The 25,627-nt window shown below is 35.0% G+C and overlaps 1 protein-coding gene across 1 annotated transcript in view; it reads right to left on the bottom strand.

Moving 5' to 3' along the window:
- Positions 1–4,647: 4,647 nt before the first annotated feature.
- Positions 4,648–25,627, bottom strand: part of LOC145326156 (adhesion G protein-coupled receptor L3-like) — an 83,674-nt gene continuing 62,694 nt past the window's right edge. The window contains exons 18-25 of the mRNA XM_080169339.1: positions 21,102–21,155; positions 18,779–18,819; positions 15,262–15,363; positions 11,079–11,147; positions 10,556–10,626; positions 9,611–9,668; positions 8,047–8,099; positions 4,648–4,760 (exon numbers count right to left, since the gene is read on the bottom strand). Of these exons, the coding sequence (XP_080025465.1) occupies positions 4,669–4,760; positions 8,047–8,099; positions 9,611–9,668; positions 10,556–10,626; positions 11,079–11,147; positions 15,262–15,363; positions 18,779–18,819; positions 21,102–21,155 (540 nt within the window). The 3' untranslated portion in view covers positions 4,648–4,668. The remainder of the gene's footprint in view (positions 4,761–8,046; positions 8,100–9,610; positions 9,669–10,555; positions 10,627–11,078; positions 11,148–15,261; positions 15,364–18,778; positions 18,820–21,101; positions 21,156–25,627) is intronic.

Genomic DNA, 25,627 nt, shown 5'->3' with positions numbered 1-25,627 from the left:
TTTTAAATCTAAAATACGAAAAATTGGTTTGATTAAACCTCTTGGGGCAAAGCCCCTAGAGGCTAGGGGCGAAGCCGCTAGTATTAATGAAGTTATGGAGGGGGCATAATTATAAATTTAAACCATATCGGAACCTAAATGAAGATTCCCTACAGGAAAAATCCACCAGTACAGTATTTGTTGAAATCTTAAGCACATAAATTAAAGAAAATAGCCTAAAACCATGCAGAAACTTGGATATAATATAGAACCCAATAAAGATTCTTTAAAATTGAGAACCCAAATGGTTCAGTGGTTAGCGAGATCTGAGTGGACAAACAAACAAACATAATACTACTACTTCAGATAAAGGATTATATTATCAAAATTTTATAATCTGATCTTTTTTAAAAGTTATGTCCGCCTGTTCGTCCGTCAAAAATGGGGGGATTATTATTTTAGCCAGCTACAAAATTCACTTTGTTATTATAGTACATGATAATCTGGTGTAACATCCAAGTAATAATAAATCCATTGGTACTTAAAATTACACTAAAAATTTGCAAAAAAAATAAACTTTTATTTACATTTTAAATTAGATTAAATCCTAGAGTATTCCTTTTAATTCTGGGTGGAAGAATTAATTCTTGTATTATATACTAAATTGTTTAATGCGGATGTCACAGAATTTTTATGAAAACAAACACACACACACAAAATATAAAATGCTCCTATGGTTGCAAGGAACGGTTGTCAACTATTTAGTTCTATATAATATGAATATAGTAAGAGTAACATGTACGTGTATAGTTCAGACTCTTTTATTTTCTCTCTCTCTCTCAGGTTTTACGAGGACGAGTTTCTAGCAGACTTTCAGCTAGCATCATAACAGTACTCTTCTAGACTCATATTGTATTGTGATATTATCAATGTTAATGCTACCAGAAACCTCTATTTACAATATACAGGTGATTGTGTACCCTTCTTCCATTCAAAGACATGAGATATTTAGGGATCTAAAGGGATAAGACAATGGTCGTTAAATTGATGTACAACCCCAATGATGATACTCAAAATTATCCCTACTGTAAATTACAATTAGTGGTTGAAACATTTGGACACTCAATTTAATAAACCAACCAATCAAAATTCAGTAAAAGTCCTCAAAGTTGATAAGCCCAATAATAAAAAAATATATTTTTAAAACTTTGGGGACTGGTGTAATAAACAGCTCATTGCCCCCCCCCCCCCTATCTCTCTTTCTCTGTGAGATAATGCACCCTATGAAAAACTATTCTCTTATTAGTTGGCTCAAAAACTTTTAGTTTTGATTGGTTGATTCCAAACTGGAGGTGTTTAAACTGGCCAACCAATAGTTGTAATCGTCATACGCATAATTTTTGTTCAATTTCATTGGTTAACTTCATAAATTTATCATCTATTGCCTTATTCCTTTAGAATTAATCGCATTGTATTATTGACAGCTTTCTGCGAATAGTAAAATGAAAAATGCTAAGATTAAGTCCAGTTTCGATGGTTCCGATTTTATTTTATCATTCGTGGAAAATTGTAATAAGATACAATACAGGATTTTCCAGTATGTCCCATCCAGCGGATATTTATCGGTTTCGAAGCGATACTGAAATATTTGTTCTTTATTTTATGAATAGTTTTTTCTTTATTTGTATAGCCATGAAGACGGGGTTTGTGAACTTTCATACCATACATAATGACAGTCGAATCATAACCTAAATAGCTTGCTAACATTACGTTATAACACTTACTAAATTAACTTTAGAATTATCCCCCCCCCCATGTTGTAATTTTGTTTGTTGTTGTATGTGTAATTCTTATTAAAAGTGAATCTTTTCTAAAATTATGGTCGGTCTGTTATACTAGATTTTGGCATGTTAGAATTGTCCTATCGATTTCTAATTTTGCATGATGATTTCTGTAGTAGTTTTCTGTAGGATTTATAAAGCGAAGCAACTCTATAATCCTTACTGTAACTGTGAGCTTTTTTACACTTAACCTAACCTGAAAGACATCCAATACATTATTTTTTTTCTTTATTCAAAATTAGAATATTTTTCATTTGTAATTTGAGGGAATTCGTGTAATTACCTAATTACATGATATAATTATAATACTTTTCTATAAATGATTTAAAAAGAATTAATTTTATAAAAATTCAAGATAAATGACATTTTTTTTTATTTTGCTCATAGCTTTTTCATATCTTAGTCTTTGAAAAACTGATTAAATACAGGATATTGTTTAAGGACATACTTGCATTTTTAGGATTATAGAGATCATTTGCTTATAACGTTGTACATTGTTGTCCTTGGAATCAATATTCCAAAAATCAAGAGGATCGGATAATTTTAACATACAAAAACTTGTTGTCAAAAAAGTAAAAAATGGACGTACGGACTTTCTGGTAACGATTATAGAGTTGCTACGCTTTCTAAATCGTACCTTATTACGACAGGAATCACTATGCAAAGTTTTAAATCGATAGAAAAAATCTAACTTGCCTAAATAAGCAAAAAGATCTAACCGTTACGGACGTACGGACCGACCCTAATTATAAAAAAGCTTCGCTTTTAAAAATATCGAATAATATATGTTTATTTGAGAATATATTTATCAGAATATGTTTATAATTAACATTGTAATATTATTAAATTCTTAGAAAATCTACTTATCTATTTCTTTATTTTTTAGTAGTTGTCTTATTCAGAATATATATCTGATTTTTTAGAATCTTGATTCCTAATTACAATATTATAAACAAAACATAACTATAATCAAGAAACCTCCCCAAGACTAATATTTTTGGAAAATAGCCTAAAACCATTTGGGAACCTGGATAAAGCTTCCTAAAAAGGAGTATGAAAGTACAGAAAGTAGCCTAAAACAATCCAAAGACTTGGACTTTATATATAATAAACATTCTTTTATATGGAGAACCCAAACGGTTTAGGGGGTTACCGAGATCTCAGTGGACAAGCCCCTAATGTGTGCTGCGCTAATTATGGATGTGTTTTCTTGTCTCTTATATAATTAGAATAACTAAAAATAATCAGCTTTTTTGAAATAGATTTGGACTTTGAGATTGTATGTTTTTTTAATCAGTCCCCAAATTCTTATTTTTATTCCTTTGCGAACCTTGGAGACTTTTAATTATTTTTGATTGGTTGATTCATTTAGTATCCAAACGGTTCAGTAATCTACAGAAGGGGTAATTTTGAGCATCTTCATTCGGCCATTTTCTTATCCTTTTAAATCCCTTATCTTACTACCTATCAAATATTTTGTTAAAGTCTAACAAACAAAAAATTTATCATAACTGCAAAGAACCTTCTCAAACAAAAAAAGCAAAACCAGTGGGTATTGACATTTTTCTGCTCAAATATAATACATACACACAAACATCTAATTACTTATTTAGAAATAAACAATAAATTCATTATGTTGAGTCCGTTTTAAAATCTGCATAATAATTTCTATATTTAGAAAAAAATTATTTTTCTTTACATTTTATTTTGCTGAACACATACACACAAAAATACATAATAAATAATGATTATACAAATACATAAAATTAGATTCTCTTATAGTGCTTAGCTGGATCTTTAAATCATTTTTGTGGTGAGCCAGATCGGGGTGAGCCGAATTTTAGCCAATCATAGCACGGCATTTTATAAAATGCTGTGCTCTCATTGGTGGAAAGTTGGCTTACCCCGATCTGGCTCACCACGAAAATGATTTAAAGATCCAGCTCTTATAAAAAATGACAACATACAGTGAACAATTAGAGACCATTCACAGACTAAATTTACCAATGGCAGGCCAGTATACATTTTAACTAACCAATAGTAGGCCAATATGGCGTAATTTTTTATAGGCACTATTGAAAGCTACATACAATTACATTTTGGTGCTTATAAATGCCTCTTGTACATTTTCTATTTCTTCATTCTCATCTTTTGTCTCTTTATTCCTTCTGTTTTAATTGTATTTTATATATTTACTTTCGGTTAAATTAATAAGAAAATTTATTAAAAGCGAAGCTTTTCTATAATTAGGGTCGGCCCGTCAATACGTCCATCCGTAACTCTTATACATTTATGTATATTATGATTATTCAGTTCTGACACTATACAAGTGTTTATGTCCGTTTGTCCTACCGTTTCAGTGCTTCGCTTTTATGGATGTTGTCATCCTTGTTCTTCTATGACTTCGAAACCTGGAAGGGGGGGGGGGGGATTGGGCTTTTTATTATTTAGTCCTTTTATTGTGGGCTACAATTTTGGGAACTTTTATTAAATTTTGATTTATTCATTCAATAAATTCAGTGTGCAAACGATTCAACCACTAATTGTAATCTACAGAAGGGTTAATTTTGTGTATTATCATTGGGGATGTACATAAATTTTTCGGCTGTGAAACAGATCAATATCTGCTAGATTAGAAACAGTTCTCAGCCAAACTGAAGAATAATGTGTATCATCGTATTGCAGGCAATGTTCCACAAATACTGAAATGAAAATCATAAAACTACTACCAGTACTGTTATCCCGGGTCTTCTGCCCCTCGGGTCTAACAAAACTGGTTTTAATCGTATGACATTTCATTTTCATATCCGCAGAAAGCTGTAATATATATCTATTAATGGATCCAAAATTAGATATTTTCCTGCCTCCATTTAATTAACTTCTGAGACTGGATCTGCAGACCTGCAAAGGAACTGGAACCTCCAGGATTTTCTGGTATACCTAAATAATGAATAATATTATTAAAAGCAGTAATCTTTTTTTTTGGTCTGTAGCAAAGGTTCTCGCTAACAGCTGAACCAATATGTTTATCCTTTCAAGTGAAGCTTTTTATAGGTTCTGAGATAACGTTAAGGCTATTTTATTTTCAAAAATGCGTCTCGGTTTGATTTTAAGCTATTTTTCGACTTTCCATACATCCCTTTAAGGAAGCTTTACATAGAACCTAGGATAGATTTAGGCTTTTTCATTTTGAAGTCTTTGGTGGGTTTTGGGCTATCTTTGCTTTCCCCACCACTTATATGTACAGTGTCTTTAAATTCAAGGGGCGCAGTCGCTTGCTGATGAAGAAAATAGAACTACTGCGCATTCTAAAATGTAAGTAACTATTTTAGGAAGCATCTAACAAAATTTGAAATCAATATGACGAGGATAACTTGCCTAAATTAACATTTCTTGCTATCCGTTAAGGACGAACAAGCGGACGGACCAGCCATTATTATTGAAATCTTTGTTTTTAAAACTCTGCACAATTGAAAAAAAGTATTTGACAGGACTCGGCTACGCCCCTAGAGGCCTCTAGTGGCACTTTAAATGTTTTTTTAATATTTAAAATATGTCTATGTTGCGTTTGACGTTTATGTTTGGTTGAACTCTCTTTTTATAATCGAGAAACGTCAAACGATTTTTTGTGATTTCCTTTGGGAGGATGGTGGTACCCTCCCCCATAATAGTTATAAACCTTTCTGGGACCTATGCGAATCTATCCTGTTAAGGAGAACCCGATCGGTTCAGCGAGATCCTTCGGTACAAACACACAAACAGACAGACATCCTGTTACTTTAGTATAAGGATAAAATTTAGCTCGATGATAAAACAAAATTTGCTTACAATCGGTTTTAAATTTGAGGCTTATGCGCGGCTGATGCGCCCTGAGATGGGTTTTTGAAAGATGAATGCCGCATTTTTTCAATTAGTGAAATTTAAACAGAGTAGGTATACAACGATTTATTTAATTATTTCGCTTTTGTTGGTATAGCCTTCATAGAAGAAAACAAATTATCTTCAATCCATTTTTGCTGCATATTTATTAATGCATCTTTTTAGAGCTGTATTAGATATTATACAAATGGCTAAAATAATAATTGTAAAATTTTGAATTCTTAAATTGTAGTCTCTGTTGAAATCATATTGTCTTAATTCAATCAATCAATGTCGAAAAAATGTCGAAAAAACGCGGCATTCATCTTTCAAAAACCCATCTCTGAGATGGGGTTTTAAAAAATGCCGCGTTTTTTCGACAATTTTTTATACATTGATTGATTGAACGAAGACGATGGGATTTCAACACAGAGTATACAACTTAAGAATTAAAAATTTTGAAATTATTATTTTAGCCATTTGTATAATGTCTAATACAACTTAAATCCATTTTCGCTGCATATTTATTAATGCATTTTTTTAGATCTGTATTAGACATGATACAAATGGCTAAAATAATAATTTTAAAATTTTGAATTCTTAAGTTGTAAACTCTGTTAGAAATCTTATTTGATCTTGAAGATCAATGCCCCGTACGATTTTAACAGAGTATACAACTGAAGAATTCAAAATTTTAAATTAATATTTTAGCCATTTGTATAATGTCTAACACAGCTCTAAAAAGATGCATAAATTAATATGCAGCAATAATGAATTGAAGATAATTTGTTTTTTTTTACTATGAAGGCCATACCAACAACAGCGAAATAATTAAATAAATAGTTGTATATTTTGTCTAGTCAATCAATCAATCAAAAAACGCGGCATTCATCTTTCAAAAACCCATCTCTGGTATTTGGTGACTCAATCTTATGATCAATAAATCTTAGCACAAAGGCATGACAAGAAAGTTTTTGTAGGGGGAAAAATATGTTGCAAAATGTAAATTACACTTTCTAGATGCATCGTGTTATACGGGTTCTTTGGACTATTATTAATAATAGTATTACACTACAGTACAACACACATAAAAATACTTCTCAAAATTGTATTTTTGTTGAAAATTTTAACCCTATTTTTTTAGAGGGAGGGAATTGTCCCCAAGAGTTTTATAATGACATTTTCTTATTTGTTGGCTTGACAATTTTGGTGACATTTATATAATTTTGATTGGTTGGTTCCTTAAGTTGAGTGTCAAAACGATTCAACCACTCATTGCAATCTACAAAAAGGGTAATTTCATGCACATCCTTAAGGTATGTAAATAAAATTTCCCATCTGTAGATTAAAATCATTAATTGAAAAGATTGGACATTCAACATAATGAACCAACCAATCAAGCTTTGATATGATTACTAAAAGTTTTAAGCAAGCTTATAAAACTTTGGTTACCATAAAAACCATAAAAAACAAAGTCAAGTTTGATCGTATTAACGACACAGTTAGCTATGATTCTATTGTAAAAAATTGATAAATAATATCTCTTAAACGGTAACATGATGTTTGTATAGAATGTTGATATCATTGAAAAGGCTTCTTTCATTCAAAATCGGATCATATTCAGTTTATGGAAATATTTTCTAAATAATTTTCAATATATATAATTTTGTCTGCCTGTCAAAATGTTTAGCAAAGTATATCCATAACCTCTAAACCGATATGGTTCTCCTTTACAGTAAAGTTTCTCAAATGTCCACTATGGACGTAGCTGCTAGGCCTACATTTTAATAACAGTAAGACTCTGAAGTTTGAAATTATTGGTTGAAAAGTTTAAACCATCCAATAAAGAAAATAATATAAGGGTTTACAGTTTTTAAACTTACAAATAAAATATAATTTAGTCATACCAGGGTAAATTATAGTTCTACTCCCCCGTCCCTAGTGATATAGTAGGTGTATTTAACCAAGCTGAATTTGATCCAAATAAATATGTACATGATTTTACTTTATCCTTAGAAATATTTGCATTTTTAAAAGTAAAGTTACATATAACAAGTTTAAATTTCTGTTACAAAAAAAAACAATTCATCGGCCATTGTCTTATCCCTTTATATCCTTAATAATTTACACTAAAATAACACTCTATAATAATGAAATCAAAAGATATCTGCCTATTAAAAATTTTTGATCAAAATAATTATAAATCCTCTTGTCTAAATAGATACCAATCATAGAAATATATTATAAAATTATTCAATCTGAAAAACAATACAGCATATGCTAATAATAATCATTTTTAACTGGTTGAAAAGTTAAGAGCCAAATATTTTATTTTTTTAAAACACCAGTCTGGAAAAATTTGACTAACCTCTGATGGAGTTGGTGTAAAATCTGTTGGTAAAATTGTTGGTTAACTTCTTCCTAAAAAATTAATAGTTAGCTAAATAGATAGTTATATGGATAGCTGAATGAATAGAGAGAGAGGTGGATAGACAGATTGATTCATAAATAGATAGTTGTTGGTTAATTTCATGACATATGAATCAGTAGATAGACAGATGGATAGATAAATAGACAGAGTTTTTAAGTAATATGTTGTTAAAATTCTTGGTTGACTTCTTCCCAAATATGATTAGATTGATAAATCAGTTGATAGATAGATAACTTTTTTCTAGATGTAAATAGATATATTACAATTTAGATAGATAGATGGATATATTGCTATATGGATAGATAGATAGACGGGTAGATAAATAGACAGACTTTGTATAAAATCTGTTAAATTGTATAGTTAGATGGATAGAAAACAAATAAATGGATGAGATAGTTAGAAAGATAGATAATTTTGTATAAAATCTGTTGGTAAACCTCTTGCTAAATAATTAATCAACTCGTTTACACACCAAACTAATAGATAAATAGCCCTAAAAACAAATAAAGAACATTTTCAGTTAATACCTACATTTACTACAACACAGCAACACCTAATTTTTAACAGTTCCAAAAAATCTCCCCCTCATATAGTACTGTTTCAAATATAATATAGATAGATACATATTTAGAGAGTTAAAAAATATCAATAAATAGATAAGTTTTTTAAAAAATCTGTTGGTAAACCTCTTGCTAAATAATTAATCAACTCGTTTACACACTAAAGTAATGGACAAATGGCCCCAAAAAAAACAAATATAAAACATTCTTGATATAATATTAAAACAACCCTCTTTGTTTATAAAAATTTTATGTACTGTTTCTCTAAAGGGAGGGATTAGTAAATTATCTAGGGATTTTACAACAGCTTTTTTTGTTTGTCCGTTTAAATCTTACTAACTTCTGAACTGATTCAGATCTTCTAGAAAACCATTACATAGGTCCTGTATGGATTTAAGCTAGGTTTCTGCCCCTCCCCCCTTTTTTTCCCTTAAAGCTTTATGACTCTAAAATGACCTGAACAAAAATTCACAACCATTTTACATATCACCCGAAACAAACTTTTCAAGCAAAATTTCGACACAAAGTTTTTACCCGAAATTTGAAAATAAGGTTGTGTGTGTTTTTAAAATAATAAACTTTTATATAACAACTTAATAACCAACTATATACCTTATATATCTATCTATCCATCTGTCTATCTTTCTAACTTTATCTATCTATTTACCTTAGGGCAGTTCTAAGACTTTTATTCATTAATCCTTTGAATACAAATATACCAACTCTTAAAATCTATCTGTCTGTCTATCTATATATCCATCTATCTACATATATTTCTATCCATTATTATCTATCTCTCTATCTATCTATCCATCTCTCTCTCTATCACTCTCACAAATACAAATATACCAACTGTCCATAAATCCATCTGTCTGTCTGTCCATCTATCTATCAATTATCTATTTATCTATCTATCTATCTATCTATATCTATCTAGTTACCTTATAGCAGTTCTAAGACTTTTATTCATTACTCCTTGGAAAACAAATATACCAACTCCTAAAATCAAAAGCAAAATTTTATAACATTTCAATTTAGAATAAAAATTAAGATAGAGAAAGTACCTATGTTTAAAAGTACAAGGGTATTTTGCAATAAATTTACATACAATTTTGTTAAGACTTAAATTTTTTAAAGCTATTTGTTATATAAGTGTTCGTTTGGTCTTCTGTATGAGTTTCGCTTTAATGGATGCTGTTATCCATGTTATGGCACGTATATTATAAACGAATGAATATCTATGTACATTAGATAGCCCAATAACAGTCAGCTGAGCATAACTGACACTAGATATACTTTTAATACTATCAGACAGACAAGAAACTAAAGTGTGTAGCTTTGCTACTAAAAAGACGTACTTACCCTGCATTGAGTTGAGTAGAGTGAATGTATACTCCAAATAAACATTATTAAAAACTAGATTCATTTGGCATACTGACAGACAGAACAGCACATAAAGAGTAGCTTCGCTACTAAATAAGACGTACTTACCCTGCATTGAGTTGAGTAGAGTGAATGTATACTCCAAATAAACATTATTAAAAACTAGATTCATTTGGCATACTGACAGACAGAACAGCACATAAAGAGTAGCTTCGCTACTAAATAAGACGTACTTACCCTGCATTGAGTTCAGTAGAGTAAACGTATATGCTAAATATTCATTATTTATAACTAGATTCATTTGTCATACTGACAGACAAACCGACAGAACAGCACATAAAGAGTAGCTTCGCTACTAAATAAGACGTACTTACCCTGCATTGAGTTGTGAAGAGTAAATGTATACTCCAAATAAACATTATTAAAAACTAGATTCATTTGGCATACTGACAGACAGAACAGCACATATAGAGTAGCTTCGCTACTAAAAAAGACGTACTTACCCTGCATTGAGTTGAGTAGAGTAAATGTATACGCTAAATATACATTATTTAGAACTAGATATAAAAGTCCTAATATCAAAGTATCTTTTGTAATAGTTCTAATTTTAATAATTATTTTGGGAGGGTGGGGACATTGGGCAGTTAGTTATACTGGTACCATGTGTTGTAAACACGCTCACTCATTCGTTAACTTAACAACTTTGGGTACTTTTATTAAATTTTCATTGGTATCCAAACTTTTCCACCAATAATTGTTATACACAAAAGGGGTAATTTTATTTATCATCAATTTCTATATTCTTATCCCTTAAGATTCCTTAACCCTCCTTAACTGTCGGACCTTATATCAGCTTCTATTAGAGCTAGAGGGCTTAACAAATTTGTGCAAGTCCCCTGTTTGACTAAGAAATTCCGACTATAAGTCTGTCAAAGTATTATTTTGCTTCTTTATCATTTTATTTAACAACCTTTAAGTTTTTAAGTACATTAATAATCTTATGTTAGCATTAAAGATACTTTTCCTGAAATCCACGTACTCCCCAATAAGCACAGTAGTAGGCCTACCCCCTTCATATAGGATACCAGTAGGCCTCTGAATATAGATAGATAGATAGATAGATAGATAGATAGATAGATAGATAGATAGATAGATAGATAGATAGATAGATAGATAGATAGATAGATAGATAGATAGATAGATAGATAGATAGATGTTGTTGTTTTGGCTGCTCATAGTCAGTTTCCGGTCCGGGTAGTCATCAGTGGGGTGAGGGGGGGGGGGCGTGGGCTTATGGTGGGGGCTCTGGAGGGGGGCGTTGGAGGGGAGGAAGGCTGGTGAAACTTGGATGGGAGGAGAGGAAGGCAGCTACATGGGTGGGATTTTGCCAGAGGTCCATAGGAGTAAGATTTGTAGGATTATTTGGGCATGAAAAGAGGTGCTGGACTGTTTCTGGGGTAGGATTAACAGGACAGGATGGGCAGTTGGGGGTAAGAGAAGCGTTGATGGAATGGAGGTAGCTTTGGAGTTTAGGACAATAGTTGGATCTTAATTGGGAGAGGATGGTTCTGTAGTGCCTGGGGAGTTGGATTTCGGAGGGGTTGATGTCAGGGGGAGCTTGATTAAGGACAGGATTAGGGGGGTAAGAATTTATGGCTTGGGTGACAGCTGAGGTGTGGAGTCTGGAGATTGTGGATTTGTAGTTTGTGGGAAGGAGGGTGTTGTCGGGGGAAAGAAAAGGTTGGAGAGTAGGAAGGAACATGGATTGAAGGGTGGATTTTTTGGATCTAGGGCCAGGGGGGGTTGTGACGTTGTGAAAGGATGGGTGGGAGGGGCGGAGGGAGGAGGCCAGGTATTGGGAACAAAGAAGGGAAAGGTGGTTCCGTACTGGTAGGATTTTGGTTTCTTGGTGGAGGTGGCTGATGGGAGATTTTTTAGTGGAACCAGTACAGATGCGGAGGGCTTGGTTTTGGAGGACTTGGAGTTTGTCAATGTTGTTTTTGGAGGTGTTAGGGAACCAAACAGGACAGGCATAGGTGGTGATGGGGCGGAGGAGGGTGTTGTAGGTGGTGAGGAGAGTCTCCTTCTGGTGGCCCCATTTGGTGCCAGCCAGACATTTGAGGATTCTAAGGCGGGAGGAAATTTTTGAGGAAATGGTGGAGACATGGGAACTGAAATTGAAAAAGGTGTCAAAGGTAACTCCAAGGATTTTAGGGGTTTTCTCAAGGGGAAGGGTGGAGCCGTTGATTTGGACTTGAGGATGGAGGTTGGATTGGTGCTTGCGGTCAGAAGTGAAGAGGGTGACAGTGGATTTGTTGGGAGCTATGGAGAGGCCGTTGGTGGAGGCCCAGTCAGCGATTGAGGAGAGGTGGGAGTTGATGGATTCAACTGACTGGGGGATGTTAGGGGAGGAGTGGAAGGAGTTAAGGTCATCGGCATAGGAGGAGGTGTGGGCAGGGGGAATGTGGGGGGCATCTGCTATGTAGAAGTTGAAGAGGACTGGGGAGATAACAGAGCCTTGGGGGACGCCAGTGTGGACAATTTTAGGAGAGGCATTGGTGTTTTGATAGGAACAGAAAGCCATCCTGCCACGCAAGTAGCAGGATAGCCATCTAATGATGTTGGGATGAAGGTTGGAGGAGGAGATTTTTTGGAGAAGGAGGTGGATGGGAATGCAGTCAAATGCTTTGGAAAGGTCGATGGAGGCAACAGTTGTGCGGCTGGGGGGGAGGTTTTGATTGAAGCCATTGGCAATGGTGGTGGAAAGGTTGAGGAGGGAGGAGGTGGTGGAGTGGAGGGGTTTAAAGCCGTGTTGTGAGGGGTGGGTGGAGAGGGATTGTTTAAGGTAGGGGAGGAGTAGGCGTTCAAGGACTTTTGCTGCAGGACAGAGGAGGGAGATTGGGCGGTAGGAGGTGGAAAGGTCAGGGGGTTTACCAGGTTTGAGGAGGGCAATGATTTTGGATAGTTTCCAAATGGCAGGGATGTTGGCAGCGGAGATGGAGAGGTTGAAAAGTTTAGTGAGGTAGGAGATGCCATTTGGACCAAGGTGTTTAAGGTGAAGGATGTTAAGGTTGTCGGGGCCAAGTGCAGAGGAATTGGAGGAATTTTTAATTGCTTCAAGGACAAGGGCAGGGGTAAAAGGTTGGAAGTTTCTGTTGAGGTGGTTGCGGCGGCGGATTTTACGGATAATTTTTCTGGAGAAAGGGTTGGAAGTATGACGGGAGACAGAGGTGAATTGACTGGTGAAGGATTCGGCAATGTGGAGGTGGGAGGTGTGGACTTTGTTGTTGTTGAAGGAAATGGGTTGGTTGGAGGGAGGGGAGTTGTTTTTGCCGGAAAGGGACTTGAGGAGGGACCAGAATTTGGAAGGATTTGTTCTATGGTCGGATTTGGAAAGGGTTTCTTGCCATTTTTTGTTGGAATGTTGGTTTACTATTGAGGAGATTTGGTCATTAAGGATTTGAATTTGAGGATCATGGGGGTTGGTTTCTCTTAAGGAGTCTCTTTGCTGGATAAGGGGTTTAGCAGACTGAGGGAGGGTAGGGTTGGAATTTTTGATGAAGCCAGCAGGAACAGTGTGTTTGGAGGCAGTTTGGAGGATTTGGCGGAAAGTGGCTTCACCTTGGGAGCAGGAGGAAGGGTCAGGAAGGTCTTCAAAAAGGGTTTCAGTTTCTAGGGTAAAGGTGTCCCAGTCTGCTTTATGGAAGTTGTGGAAGGTTTTGACAGGGCGGGGGGTTCTGGTGATTTCGGGAATGGAGAGGAGAATGGGAAGGTGATCAGAACGGAGGGTGGTAAGGGTGTGCCAGGAGAAATCAAGGGCAAGGTGGGCAGAGCATAAGGAAAGGTCAGGGGAGGTAGGTTGGCCATTGGGGGGAAGGCGGGTAGGGGAATCCTCGTTGAGGAGGCAAAGGCTGCTCTCATTGAGAGCTTCCAGCAGAGCCTCCCCACGATTCATGGCAGATTGGTCAAGGGTAATGGAGTTCCAGGCAGGGTTGTGGGCATTGAAGTCACCGACTAGGATAAGGTCATTTGGATTTTCAAAAAGGAGGTTAAAGTCAGGGGTGTATTGTGGGGGGCAGGAGGAGTGTGGGGGGAGGTAAAGGTTGATGATTTGTAGAGGGGAGCCATTGCGGGAAATTTGGATGCCATCAACCTCAAGGGGGCCATTGGAGAGGTGGTTGAGGTTAAGGTGTGTGAAGGGGATGTCTTCGGCAATGAGGAAGGCTATTCCTCCACCAGGTCGGTCTTGTCGATCCTTCCTGATGAAGTTATAGCCAGGGAGGGGTTTAGGATTGGATTTGCAGGAGAGTTTAGTTTCTTGGAGGCAGGTAATTGGGATGTTAAGTGTTGAAATAAGGTTGTGGAGTTCATCTTGGGTGGTAAGGAGACCGTTACAGTTGAATTGGAGGATGAAAGGTTTACCAGGAGGTTTGCGGGGGGCAGGGGTGGGGGGAGGAGGGGCCGGGGGTGATTGAGGGTGTGGTGGTGATGGAGGTGCTGTTGGGGAAGGTGGGGGAGACGGGGAGTTGGGTGTGGAGGGTGAGGGAGGGGGGGAATTTTGGGGGGAACAGGAGGGGCATATCCAGAAGGGGGAGTAGTGGGTGGAGGATGGAAGGAGGGAACATTTGGGGTGGACCCATTGGAGGCAGGAGTTACATTGGAAGGAGCCAGTGGATTTTGTAACACCTAAGGAACAGATAGGGCATGGAAATTTGGGGCCACGGGATTTAGGTGGGGGTGTTGATTGTTGGGGGAAAATGGGTGAGAAGGGGGTAGGGGAGGCAGAGATGCAGGGTGGACAGGACCAGTTAGAATTGTATTCGGATTTGGATGAGAGGAGGGAACATTTGGGATGAACCCAAAGTTGGCAGGAGTTACAGAGGAAGGCACCAGAGGAGCGGGTTATGTTGCGGGAGCAGGTAGAGCAAGGGTATTTGGGACCAGGATTTGGATGGATGTCGCCAGAGAGGATGAGGGGAGGAGGGGGGGTGATGTTGGATGTGGTTATGGAGGGTTGGAGTTGATAGATAGATAGATAGATAGATAGATAGATAGATAGATAGATAGATAGATAGATAGATAGATAGATAGATAGATAGATAGATAGATAGATAGATAGATAGATAGATAGATAGATAGATAGATAGATAGATAGATAGATAGATAGATAGATAGATAGATAGATAGATAGATAGATAGATAGGTATACCTGACATCCCCTGTCAATATTTTATGCCTAATCATCCGTTGCAGAGCAAGAATCAGGAAGAATAGATTTGAAAGAATAACAGCAGCTGCAGGCAGAATAAAACTAAAATAATATTATCAAAATTAATTATACATTGTTTTTGAATGGATATTTTAGGGATCTTAAGGGATAAAATAATGGAATAAAAACGTATGTACAATACTTTGATTATATATTGATACCCACGAGGTTGGTTTTATTATGGGTTCTTTGATAGGTTAAAACTATCTAACTCTTCTTAAAACTTAAAATGAATTTCATTTTCATGTTAATAACTATATCTAGGTATCAAACATAAAAAATTATGTTTTCTTTAGATCTTTTAAAACTAAATTTTGTATAATTTAATCAGAGATAGGGAGTGGACATTGGACTGTAAATTATTATGTTACCCAAGGTTTAATAATTTCAGACTTTTATTTGCTGGCTTAAAACTTTTGGTATCTTTATAAACGCTACATTTATTGGTTCAAACATTTCAACCAATAATCTTATCAGAGGTATTTTTGTTTATCATCATTGGGGGATTAATAAATTTATCAATCATTGTCTTATCCCCCGAGATCCCTGACTTTAATATGCAGAAAGTAATAGTTATTTCTCGCATCGTATTATAGACAGCTTTCCGCGGATATAGAATGTACAATTATAAGATTAAAAGCCAGTGCCTTCGGCACCTCGGGGCTAAAAAAACTGGTTTTAATCTTATGATTGTACATTTTTTATATTCTTAGTAAGCTGGATATAATACGATGCTAGGCATAGTTTTTTCGTATGGATGAGAACCGGTTCCTATCCACCGGATTCGAATGAATACGAGAAAAGTACATTAAGTAAATCTTGCTGGGATTTAAAGGGATAAGACAATGGCAGATAAAATGATGTACATCCCCAATAATGATACACAAAAAAAAACTTTGGGACTAGTGTAATAAACAACCCAATGTCCCCTCCCTCCATGGTAAAAGTACATTAAGTAAATCTTGTACATAATTTAAAATTTGAAATACACAGAATTTGAATTTTATAATTAAATTCAAAATGTGTAAGGATTAACCTACAAACAAATTTGTATTTTTTCACATAGAAAATGGAAGAATACAAATGTCAGAAACCTGGTAATAATAAATCCTAAAAGAATGCACTGATCAGTTCAGTCGTTTTGAAATTTCTAAATTGGGAAATGAAATAGTCTAAAACCAACCTTCGACCTAATTAAACTAGGATCAATACCTCAATATGTTTATTGATTACATAAATCACAAAAAAATTAACTTTACTACTTTGTATACTAGAACTAGTGGCCACGCCCTCAACATCTAGGGGAACCTTATTCGAAGAGATGGAAAGAAAATAGTCTAACCCTTTACCAAAACAAGAATCTATAAATAACAAGGATGACAACATCCATGAAAGCGAAGCGCTGAAACAGTAGGACAAACAGACATTAACACTTGTATAATGTCAGAACTGAATAGGAATCGGTATACAAAAAATCAGATCAATCGGATAATTAGATCATATAAAAATTTGTTGTTAAAAAAGTAAAAAAATCAACATGTTTAAAATGGACGTACGGACATTTTGGTAATGATTATAGAGTTGCTACGCTTTCTAAATCGTACCTAACTACTGCAGGAATCACCATGCAAAGTTTGAAATCAATAGGACAATTCTAACATGCCTAAATTAACGAAAAAAGCTATCCGTTACGGACGGACGTACGGACGGACGGACCGACCCTAATTATAGAAAAGCTTCGCTTTTAAAATGCCTAAAACCATCCCTGGATCTATGTAAAGATTCCCTAAAATGAAAAACTCAATCGGTTGAGAAGTTTACAAAATCTTTAGTTTTAGACAAAACAAACCTACTAATTATATAATTGGATAATATAGAATTTTATTTCAACATAAAAAGCTGCTTATTTCCATTTCTATGTATTTTATATTTTGTGTATTTTATGAAAATGTTGTACTTTTTACTTTTTCAAGTTTCAAAGAAGGTGTATCAACTATTTTTTTATAGCTAGCCGGTTCTTTTAGTAAGTAGTAGATGTAAAATTTTTCATAGAATTCAGATATGCAATCGGTTTTTTTGTAGACCTCTTATTTTTTAAGTAATCTAAGTTTTAAAAAAAAAAATTAAGTCGATTTTAAGGTACTAAAATGCAACAAAAAAAAGAAAGAAAATGGTCATTATGAACAAAAATAGTAAGATCTTTAATTTGACACCTTACTTTTTCAATTCTGTCAGGTAATTATTGAAAAAATCGATTTTTTTTAACCCACGAGAATAAAAACTTTGAACTTAATTTTATTATTTCACAAATAAAAAAATATGGGTTCATATATACCTTCAGAATCAGAAAAATATTACGAATCCATTGTAAGCAAAATTGAAAAAAAAAAGTTTACAATATAGTATATAAACTACAATAAAAGGAATTATATGAAAATATCATATTATATTGTACAGGCAACGTCTTAATTCTTCAATTGAGTATAAAAATGGGAAGGGGGTAAAGAGGGGGTAAAGAGGGGGTAAAAAAGGGAAGACAATAGTGTTGTCTGAACAAAAAAAATAATTGGCCATTTCTTTAATTTTTTAATTTTTTAATTTTTTTCAATTTTGCTTACAATGGATTCGTAATATTTTTCTGATTCTGAAGGTATATATGAACCCATGTTTTTTATGTCTGTTTGAGAAAATATTTAGGTCTAAAGTTTTTGTTATACCGAGGTTAAAAAAATAGATTTTTTCAATAATTACTCAACAGAATTTTAAAAGTAAGGTGTCAAATTAAAGATCTTACTATTTTTGTTCTTACTGGCCATTTTCTTCTTTTATTTTGTTGCGTTTTAGTACCTTAAAACCGACTTAATTATTTTTTTAAAAAACTTAAATTACTTAAAAAATAAGAGGTCTACAAAAAAACCGATTGCATATCTGAATTCTATGAAAAATTTTACATCTACTACTTACTAAAAGAACCGGCTAGCTATAAAAAAAAAAGTTGATACAACTTCTTTCAAAATTTTATAAATGAAATAAAACTGTCATATATAGTAAACAAATATGATGTATGTATTTGCATGTTAATATATAAAACCTATTATATAAGATAGTAAGGTCGCTTTGAAGCTAAAAATCTCAGAAATTGCTATTCCAAATAGGTTTTAATTTTCAGAGTAGCTTAATACATATCTTCGGGTGGTTTTAAACTCCTCCTCCTTCTCTTAATGGCAAGTGTATGAAAAATCAAATACTGAAACTCACCCCCACCCCCTCCCTAAGTGTGGGATTAAAGGGGAGTATTGTATATGACCCTATATCTTCCTCAAAATTAAAGAAAAATCATTAGATTACCCCCTCAAACCTTTGCACCTCTGAAAAAAAAATTGGATGTCCCGGCATGCCCCCCACTCCTTTACATAATAAAAAAAAACATATTAAAAAATAATACAGTGAATTTTACCTAAATATGAAGTAGTTATCCACCCTTAACCAGCAGTAATCCTGAAAAAAATATATAATTTTCAATTATTTAGTTTGTATATATCAAAAAATATAATTAAGTATATCAAAATATTATTAGATTAGACTTTTAATATGTTTGTTGCATTCCCTCAAAATGCTAGGCGTTTGGGAGGAAACCTACCCTTAATTTCTTGAATAAATCGAAGTAAGATGAAGGATAGTTTTACCAATATAAACTAACCTAACCAAAGTAAGAATCAACACCAGCAAAAAATTCCCCTCCACCATATTTTTAGTAGCGAAGCTACTCAATAATTCACAATGTCCGTCCGTCCGTCCGTAATTAATGAATTGGGGGAAACGTGATTTTCTCGGCTTTTATAAAAGATAGAGAGCTGAATTTGTTTGACAACATTTCCATCATTAAAACAATTAACTATAAAACATCAATGGCGGTCAGACTGCTTTTTAGCAGGTTTTAGGCTATTTTTTATATTTTCCAAATTTTCCCCATATCTTTGGTGTTTATAATCCGATTTTCAAAATATTTTCAGTTAAAGATACCAAAATTAAATTTCCCGTCATTTTAAGAAACAACAATGACAGTCAGACTGCCTTTTTTGCAGGTTTTTGCTATTTTTATATTTTTCACATTTTTCCCCATATCTTTGGTGTTTATGGTCCGATTTTCGAAATTTTTCCAGTTAAAGATATCAAAATTAAATTTCCTGTCATTTGAAGAAAAAAACAATGACAGTCAGACTGCCTTTTTGCAGGTTTTTGGCTATTTTTATATTTTTCACATTTTTACCTATATCTTTGGTGTTTATGGTCCAATTTTTAAAAAAATTTTAGTTAAAGATAATAAAATTAAATTTCTGGCGTTTTAAGAAAAGTAACAATGGCGGCCAAACTGCCTTTTAGCAGGTTTTTGGCTATTTTTATGTTTGACATATTTCCCCATATCTTTGGTATTTTTGGTCCAATTTTAAAACTTTTTTGCATGAACAGTTTCAAAATATTTTTTTCCCATTGTTATGTGCATCTAGTATGTAATTTACTTTAACCGTCTTCATCATACAAAATAAAACAAGGTTTAGTGTTTATTTTTCCAATAAATCTACTTCTACGTAATCCCATCCACAATTTTTTGTGCTTCGCTACTTATGGATGTTGTCATCCTTGTTATAAGATAGTTAGATAGGCGTTGCTACAAAAGACCAACTCTACAAAAGACCAACGCCTACAAAAAACCAACTCTACAAAAGACCAACGCCTACAAAAGACCAACTCTACAAAAGACCAACGCCTACAAAAGACCAACACCTATATATTGTTATATAAACATTAAATTTAGTAATAATGTATTACATAATCAATACATGGCCGCAGCGCTCGGCCCCCTGGCCTGCCTAGCCGCGGGCGCTCGGCCCCCTTGCCTATAACCTAACCTAACCTTGCCTAAATATTGTAAAAAATATTAAAAATTTGAAAAATAAATCTACCAACCACTTTTTGTAAAATCCACGATATTCTAAATTATAAATAAATTAATGTACATTAAACATTCATAAATATAGGTTAGGTTAGGTTATAGGCAAGGGGGCCGAGCTCCCGCGGCTATGCAGAATAGGGGGCCGAGCTCTGCGGCTAAGAACTTCTAGCATTACGATTTTTTGAATGTTGGTCTTTTGTAGGCGTTGGTCTTTTGTAGAGTTGGTCTTTTGTAGGCGTTGGTCTTTTGTAACACCGTCTACTTGGTCTTTTGTAGGAATTGGTCTTTTGTAGAGTTGGTCGTTTGTAGCAACGCCGTTAGATATATATACATGTATACAGATATGCTTTAGATAGAAAGAAGTTAACACACTTTCTTCTTTTCCATAAATTTTACTTGATAAACTCTGTAATATATACTATCCACAGATTATAGATAGTTAGAAAGATAGACAGTTATACAAGCATAGATAGATAGAAAGATAAAGAAATATAGATATTAAAACACTTACTTTTGTTCCATAACTACTATAGATAGATAGATGTTCCGACATAGATAGTTAGATATACAGACAGGCAAATAGACTTAGACATAGATAGTTAGATATATAGATAGGTATACAGATATAGATATATAGAAAGATAGAGAAATATTGATATTAAAACACCTACTTTTGTTCCATAACTACTATAGATAGATAGATGTTCCGACATAGATAGTTAGATATACAGACAGGCAAATAGACTTAGACATAGATAGTTAGATATATAGATAGGTATACAGACACAGATAGATAGAAATATAGATATGATATTAAAACACTTACTTTTGTTCCATAGCTGCTTCTTTGATAATCTTTATAGCACATATCTTCCCTCTCCTAAATTTAACAAAGATGACAACATCCATAAAAGCGGAGATAAACAAATTAGACGTACAAACAAACATTTACAAGCAAACATCAATTATAGATGTTGCTCAAGAAGTACCAACTGAAAAGAAACATTGCAATAGAACAAAATCAACATTCCACGATTTGTAAATCGACCAAACTTTTCTAGGAATCATAACTATTGGACATTTATAAGTAAAGGTCAAAGCTTTAAGTAGAAATGAATAATCATTTACTTGATTTTTGGAAAATACTTTTCTAAGACTAATAAGTATAATGTTATAAGTCATTCTGTGTTTAAATAATTTTTTGACACTTTCTTACTTAGGAGTAAGTGAAGAAAGTCGCTCAAAAAATCAGCATGTGACGTCATAAAAATTAAGAATTTATCCATCTCTTTTTTAGGGGTTCTCTTTCCCACTCCTCCTCTCCATATCCCTCATTTTTATGACGTCAGACTTTTGTTTTAAGATACTTTCTTCATTCCCACTTTGGATATATACGGAAATTTTGTTCAAACTTCTTTATATTGTTGTTCTTTTTTCCGTTGTTACTCTAAATTTGTTGACATTCGTTTGTCTGTTTGTTTTTGGAGCTTCGCTTCTATGGATGTTGTCATCCTTGTTTTAATTATTGCAAGTTAATGGTAACCCGCTAAGAATCACAGTATCAGCCTTTAACATAAATCACAGCCGGGTTTAAAAGTCACTTTTGTATACCGTTATAACAATGTATTATTAAATCAAGGGCTTTGTCCCATTCGTGGCAACGGCTCCTAAGGGGCGTTTCGTCGTATTTTCACAATAGATTTTCTTCTATTTCTAGCCCATGCGGGGGGCTCTAACCCTGTGGATAAATCACCTGACTTAACTTAACCTAACCTAACCTATAAAAAGCTACTGTGAAAATACGACGAAACGCCCCTTAAGAGGCGTTGTCACGAAAGGGACTATACCCCACATTATTATTGCAATTAGATATAAGATTGTATAATAAGCACTTAAAATTAAAAATTAAAATTTTAACACACAAAAGCATTGCAACAAAGTTTTAAAAAAGCATAAGAAAATATGAGATTGTTATAGAATTAATTATATTTTCATGGATGCGCCTTAACTCTATAAGCTTTGCAATGGACAACAAAAAATAGCCTAAAACCCCTGAACGATAAGTAATGGGCTTTATAATTCTAATTATATTGTACATATGTAGATTAATATAAAAAAAACAATAAACAACACCTTGACTTTGACAAAGTATTTAATTACTTTAAATAAAGTAGTAAGGTTTTTTTTGTTTGTCCTTCAAGAATCTGCTAACCTCTGAACAGATAGACTTTTACATTTTAGGGAAGCTTCACATAGGTTCCAGAAATGTTTTAGGCTATTTTCAATCCTATAGCTATCTGTACTTTTATTCTAATTAACAAGGATGACAACAAATTTGGGGTATAGTCCTTTCCATGACATCGCTCCATATGGGGCGATGATTTTCTATAGCTCCTTCAAGGAGCTATAGCATAGCCTCTTATCATATGGAGCGATGTGATAGCCCCTTTTAAGGAGCGTTCATATCGCCTCTTATGATAAGAGGCTATGCTATAGCTCCTTCATGGCCTCTTAATAGCTCCTTTGAAGGGGCGTTAATATCGCCTCTTATGATAAGAGGCTATACTATAGCCCCATGATGGCTCCTTCATAGCCTCTCCATCGCCCCTCCATAGTCCTTTACCTCCAGTGCCCCTTCATCGCTCCTTCATCGCCCCTACATCGCTCCTTCATCTCTCCTTCTTGAAATTTATATTAAATTGTACTTTGATGGCCCCTACATCGCCCCTACATCGCCCCTACATCGCTCCTTCATCTCTAATTCTTGAATTTTATATTACATTGTACTTTGATGGCCCCTACATCGCTCCTCCATCGCTCCTCCATCGCTCATACATCGCCCCTACATCGCTCCTTCATCTCTCCTTCTTGAAATTTATATTACATTGTACTTTGATGGCCCCTACATCGCTCTTCCATCGCCCCTTCATCGCTCCTCCATCGCCCCTACATCGCTCCTTCATCTCTCCTTCTTGAAATTTATATTACATTGTACTTTGATGGCCCCTACATCGCTCCTCCATGGCCCCTTCATCGCTCCTACATCGCCCCTACATCGCTCCTTCATCTCTCCTTCTTGAAATTTATATTACATTGTACTTTGATGGCCCCTACATCGCTCCTCCATCGCTCCTCCATCGCTCCTACATCGCCCCTTCATCGCTCCTTCCACAAATTTATATTACATTGTACTTTGATGGCCCCTACATCTCTCCTCCATCGCTCCTCCATCGCCCCATCGCCCCTTAATAGCCCCTTACCTTAATTTATATAAAAAAGCCCCTACATAGCCTCTCCATTGCCCCTTAATAGCTCCTTACCTTAATTTTTATAACATAGCCCCTACATAGCCTCTCCATCGCCCCTTAATAGCCCCTTATCTTAATTTATATAACAAAGCCCCTACATAGCCTCTCCATCGCCCCTAATAGCCCCTTACCTTTATTTATATAACATAGCCCCTACATAGCCTCTCCATCGCCCCTTAATAGCTCCTTACCTTAATTTATATAACATAGCCCCTACATAGCCTCTCCATCGCCCCTTAATAGCCCCTTACCTTAATTTATATAACATAGCCTCTACATAGCCTCTCCATCGCCCCTTAATAGCCCCTTACCTTAATTTATATAACATAGCCCTACATAGCCTCTCCATCGCCCCTTAATAGCCCCTTACCTTAATTTATATAGCATAGCCCCTACATAGCCTCTCCATCGCCCCTTAATAGCCTCTTATCTTAATTTATATAATCCTTACCTTAATATATATAACATAGCCCCTACATAGCCTCTCCATCGCCCCTAAATAGCCCCTTACCCTAATTTATATAACATAGCCCCTACATAGCCTCTCCATCGCCCCTTAATAGCTCCTTACCTTAATTTATATAACATAGCCCCTACATAGCCTCTCCATCGCCCCTTAATAGCCCCTTACCTTAATTTATATAACATAGCCCTACATAGCCTCTCCATCGCCCCTTAATAGCCCCTTACCTTAATTTATATAGCATAGCCCCTACATAGCCTCTCCATCGCCCCTTAATAGCCTCTTACCTTAATTTATATAATCCTTACCTTAATATATATAACATAGCCCCTACATAGCCTCTCCATCGCCCCTAAATAGCCCCTTACCCTAATTTATATAACATAGCCCCCACATAGCCTCTCCATCGCCCCTTAATAGCCCCTTACCTTAATTTATATAACATAGCCTCTACATAGCCTCTCCATCGCCCCTTAATAGCCCCTTACCTTAATTTATATAACATAGCCCTACATAGCCTCTCCATCGCCCCTTAATAGCCCCTTACCTTAATTTATATAGCATAGCCCCTACATAGCCTCTCCATCGCCCCTTAATAGCCTCTTACCTTAATTTATATAATCCTTACCTTAATATATATAACATAGCCCCTACATAGCCTCTCCATCGCCCCTGAATAGCCCCTTACCCTAATTTATATAACATAGCCCCTACATAGCCTCTCCATCGCCCCTTAATAGCTCCTTACCTTAATTTATATAGCATAGCCCCTACATAGCCTCTCCATCGCCCCTTAATAGCCTCTTACCTTAATTTATATAATCCTTACCTTAATATATATAACATAGCCCCTACATAGCCTCTCCATCGCCCCTTAATAGCCCCTTACCTTAATTTATATAGCATAGCCCCTACATAGCCTCTCCATCGCCCCTTAATAGCCTCTTACCTTAATTTATATAATCCTTACCTTAATATATATAACATAGCCCCTACATAGCCTCTCCATCGCCCCTAAATAGCCCCTTACCCTAATTTATATAACATAGCCCCTACATAGCCTCTCCATCGCCCCTTAATAGCTCCTTACCTTAATTTATATAACATAGCCCCTACATAGCCTCTCCATCGCCCCTTAATAGCCCCTTACCTTAATTTATATAACATAGCCTCTACATAGCCTCTCCATCGCCCCTTAATAGCCCCTTACCTTAATTTATATAACATAGCCCTACATAGCCTCTCCATCGCCCCTTAATAGCCCCTTACCTTAATTTATATAGCATAGCCCCTACATAGCCTCTCCATCGCCCCTTAATAGCCTCTTACCTTAATTTATATAATCCTTACCTTAATATATATAACATAGCCCCTACATAGCCTCTCCATCGCCCCTAAATAGCCCCTTACCCTAATTTATATAACATAGCCCCTACATAGCCTCTCCATCGCCCCTTAATAGCTCCTTACCTTAATTTATATAACATAGCCCCTACATAGCCTCTCCATCGCCCCTTAATAGCCCCTTACCTTAATTTATATAACATAGCCCTACATAGCCTCTCCATCGCCCCTTAATAG

The sequence above is a fragment of the Acartia tonsa genome, chromosome 1 (assembly GCF_053477335.1).
Source record: "Acartia tonsa isolate MP-2025a chromosome 1, ASM5347733v1, whole genome shotgun sequence".
Taxonomy (NCBI): Eukaryota; Metazoa; Arthropoda; class Copepoda; order Calanoida; family Acartiidae; genus Acartia; species Acartia tonsa.
The sequence above is the reverse complement of the archived record's forward strand: the minus strand, read 5'-3'. Positions and strand labels throughout refer to the sequence as shown.